This window comes from Austrofundulus limnaeus, unplaced genomic scaffold (genome assembly GCF_001266775.1).
Source record: "Austrofundulus limnaeus strain Quisiro unplaced genomic scaffold, Austrofundulus_limnaeus-1.0 Scaffold497, whole genome shotgun sequence".
Lineage (NCBI taxonomy): Eukaryota > Metazoa > Chordata > Actinopteri > Cyprinodontiformes > Rivulidae > Austrofundulus > Austrofundulus limnaeus.
In genome coordinates, this window is record NW_013952899.1 from 317252 (window position 1) to 321184 (window position 3933).

General features: G+C 42.1%; 1 protein-coding gene across 1 annotated transcript in view; it reads right to left on the reverse strand.

Moving 5' to 3' along the window:
• Positions 1-3933, reverse strand: part of LOC106530175 (Y+L amino acid transporter 2) — a gene marked incomplete in the record, with an annotated part of 18546 nt that overhangs the window by 7650 nt on the left and 6963 nt on the right. Inside the window, 1 exon segment of the mRNA XM_014025756.1 lies at positions 1144-1267. Coding sequence (XP_013881210.1) covers positions 1144-1267 — 124 coding nt within the window.

The window sequence follows — 3933 nt, forward strand, 5'->3', positions numbered from 1 at the left end:
AAAATTTCTGCCAATGGAGTAAGAAAATTTTACTTGGTAAGACTTCTTGAAATACTTGATTTGACTCAATTTTTTTTCTTATTTCAAGAATCTTATCTAGTAAAATTTTCTTACTCCACTGGCAGAAATGTTTGACTTAGCCTGAGAATTTGACTCAAATTAACAAGACAAATAATCTTACATGTTCTGAAAACAAGATTATTATTCTTACGCAATCAGTTCTTGTTTAGTAAATCAGTCTAAATATAAGATTAAAAAGACTTTTTGGCTGATATAAGATTTTAAAACTTGGTAAGATGGACAGTTTTTGCAGTGTATGTCTAAAAATGGCTGAATAATAAGTTGTGACTAGCATTCAGGATATTGTTTGGATCGTCAGATAAAACATCATCTCAATTTTTTTTAAAGCAGCTGAACTTAAGCCATTTGGATTTAACTGTGGCAACTATCATAAGTTTTAAAATCCAGACTTCTTATCTTTTTTCACTTTTATGTGTCTCCCTAAAAACAACCTAAGCTCCATTCTGATGGGTTTAGTTTTACCTTGGGACCCCATGCTATTTGTAACAATTGCAGAGATTGTCTGTGTTGTTAATCCCGTGTGAATCGGTCAAGTCAATAATTTGTAAAGTAAAAATTCCCCCTCAAATTACCTTCTATATTTTGCTGAACTTGGAGGTCCTGTGATAATACCAATCCAATGAGAATAGGCATCTCTGTGATTTGGACAGGAATGGGCTGAACCTGATATGTAATTAGGCATTTTTTGGTTCCTGGGCATATTTTTATTTGCTTTTGGTGAAGAATGGAGGCTGGATTGGAGTGTATTGAAAACGTTTTGGGTCCCGGACCGGCAAAACCCTACCGACCCATAACGTGYGGCAACGTTATTGTAAAAGTTGACCAGATCAATGAATCTTTCTTGAGAGTTTCATTAAAATCCCTGACAAATTTCGACCCCAAATAGTTTTTGTAAACATGTTGTTCAAGAAGCTCTGCAGAGGTGATAAAACAGCAGCAATGAGAGGATCCAAACCATTGTATCCTCCTCTGTACACAGTCTACACATCTGATCCAGCACAGTTTTWTCATTTTGTTTGCTGTGAACACCACAGCTCTCTCAGGTGGAGCTCAGTTTCTCACCACAGCCACGGCGTCACTCGCCAGCAGCGACGGCATGTCCAGGACCACGTAGTATGCTGCGTTGGTCAGCAGGTAAATGATGGTGACCACGGGCATRGAGATGGCGATAGCTAGGGGGAGATTCCTGCAGAGAGTGGAACAGGAGCTGAACAGATACAGATAAAGCTCTGCCAAATTTACTTGGATTATAAACAAAAAAAATCATTGAGAAAAATGTACCAGCTAACATTTATAATCATTATCAGTTACTGTATGTCTCCCAGATAAGAATATTTATTGTATTGATTACTATTCAGCACGTCTAGAACCAGTACTAGAGAACATACGTAAATGATGGCATAGAGACTGAAGTTGTAGTGTTATCAGGAAGTTGCTGGGGTGTTGACATTTGGTTCAAACAGTGAGTGAAGATCAGCTACACAGAGGRGTTTTCATTAAACAGGATTACTAAGATGTAATGATGTTTGACAGAAGTTAGGGGGTCGTATGTTCTAGCTATGTGGCCTGTGAGTGACCTGATACTGGAACCAATCAGGGCTCCCATAGTCATGAAGTTCCTGGTCACCCGGGACACCATCATCAAAAATGATAGTTAAAAAAGAAAACAGTTTATTCATCCATCATCTTCCTTTTATTCCAGAGTCGGGTCGCGGGGCAGCAGTTTGATCAAAGAGGCCCAGACCTCTCTTTCCCCAGCCACCTCTTCCAGCTCTTCTGGGAGGACTCCAGTATGTGTTCCCAGGCCAGCAAAGGAACATAGTCTCACCAGAATGTTCTGGGTCTTCTCTGGGGTCTTCTCCCAGTTGGACAGGCCCAGAAAACCTCTCCATGGAGACTCCAGAAGGCATCCWTACCAGATGATCCCCCTTAACTGGCTCCTCTGGATGTGGAGGAACAGCGGCTCTACTCTGAGTCTCTCCTGGAGAACTGAACTTCTCACCMTAAGGGAGAGTCCATCTAAGCTACCCTGCAGAGAAAACTAATTTCAACTGCCTGTATCCAAAGTTTGTGGCCACAGTTGAGGGTATAGGGGTGCAACAATACAGAAAGTTCACTATTCGGTTCAATACTTAGTTTTACTGTTCGATATTTTTCGATACAAAAAAGAGAAATGCCYATGCCCTTCTTAATTTGTAATTTATTTAAATGAATTATGAACATTTGTTTAACCTCAAAAGTACAGTTTGTAAATTAAACATTGCTGAAACAGCAAGTTTCTCAGTGGATCTGTGCTCAACAATGCAGTCTACATTGAGTAGTTGAACACAGATCCACTGATCCTTCAACACAGAGCATCTTCAGAAGACAAGTTGATGAAATAAATTTAAAAAATCTGTATTGTTCCAAACATAGTGTTTATTGAATCTAAAGCACTGTGTTGAATGATTGTTGCACCCGTAGTAGGAATGTAGACTGACCAGTAAACAGCTTCTCCTGACAGCTCAGCTCCCTCTTCAACAGACCTGTACAGAGTCCACAATATTCTAGAAGCTGCTCAGATCAGTCTGTACGTCTCACACTCCATTCTTCCCTCACTCATGAACAAAACCTCAAGATACTTGAACTCCTCCACTTGAGGCAGAATCTCACCCCCAACCCAGAGAAATCAATCCACCCTTTACCAACTGAGCACCATGGACTCAGATTTGGAGGAGCTGATCCTCCTTCCAGCTATGAACCAGTCCAGTGAGAGCTGAGGATCACAGCATGATGAAGCCAACAGAACCACATCATCTGAAAATAATAGAGATGGAATCCTGAGACCAGCAAACTGGACTCCCTCTGCCCCCTGGCTGCACTGAGAAACTCTGTCCATAAAAGTGATGAAGAGAATCTGTGATTACAGGCAGCCCTGAAGGAGTCCAACTCTCATTCTGAAAGGGTTTTGACTGCTGGCAATGTGAACCAAACTCTTGCACCTCATGTATAAAGACTGAATGGCCCATAACAACRGACCCACAATCCCACCACAGTGTAGCTCAAGCACATAAGAATGTATAAAATGTCTGTTGAAAAAGGTTTATCATGACTCCCGCATGCAAAGCGTAAGCGGGAGTCATATTGTTTTCGTTCTGTTTTTTTTTTCCCAGTAATTTTTGGTCAACCGTGGCACAAAAACGGCTGCACCGGTCAACATGAAATTTGGCAGGACTGTTGAAGAGTCTGACCTACACTGCGCCAGCCAACGGTTTTACGATACACCCCATATTTGATGAGGGGGCTCCTTTCAAAGAGGGGGTGTCTGGACATGCAAAAATGCTTATAACTCAGAAACTGTTCAACATAGGAGCTTAAGGTTTTTTTTTGGTTGTTTAGCTCTGATGAAGCTTCATCCATCAGGCCCAATCAACCTTCCGTTCTGGAAACGGAAGGTTGCTGGTTTGATCCCCGACCACTCGACTCAGTTGTGTCCTTGGGCAAGACACCTTACCTTCCTTGCCTACTGATGGTGGTCAGAGGGTCCGGTGGCGCCTGTGTTTGGCAGCCTCACCTCTGTCAGTGTGCCCCAGGGCAGCTGTGATTACAATTGTAGTTTGCCATCATCAGTGTGAGAATGTGTGTGTGCATGGGTGAATGTCTGTAGTGTGAAGCGCTTTGAGTGTCCTGGATGGTTAGAAAGGTGCTATATGAGTACAGTCCCTTTACCATTCAATCAGTGCCCACCCCCCAGACCCCCAATTTATCTGGAAAAAGCGGTATGGTTATAGCTCAAAAACTGTTAAACAGGAGCTTCAGATTTCTTTTGTTGTTCAGCTCTGATGAAGCTCTATCCATCAGGCCCACCATCAG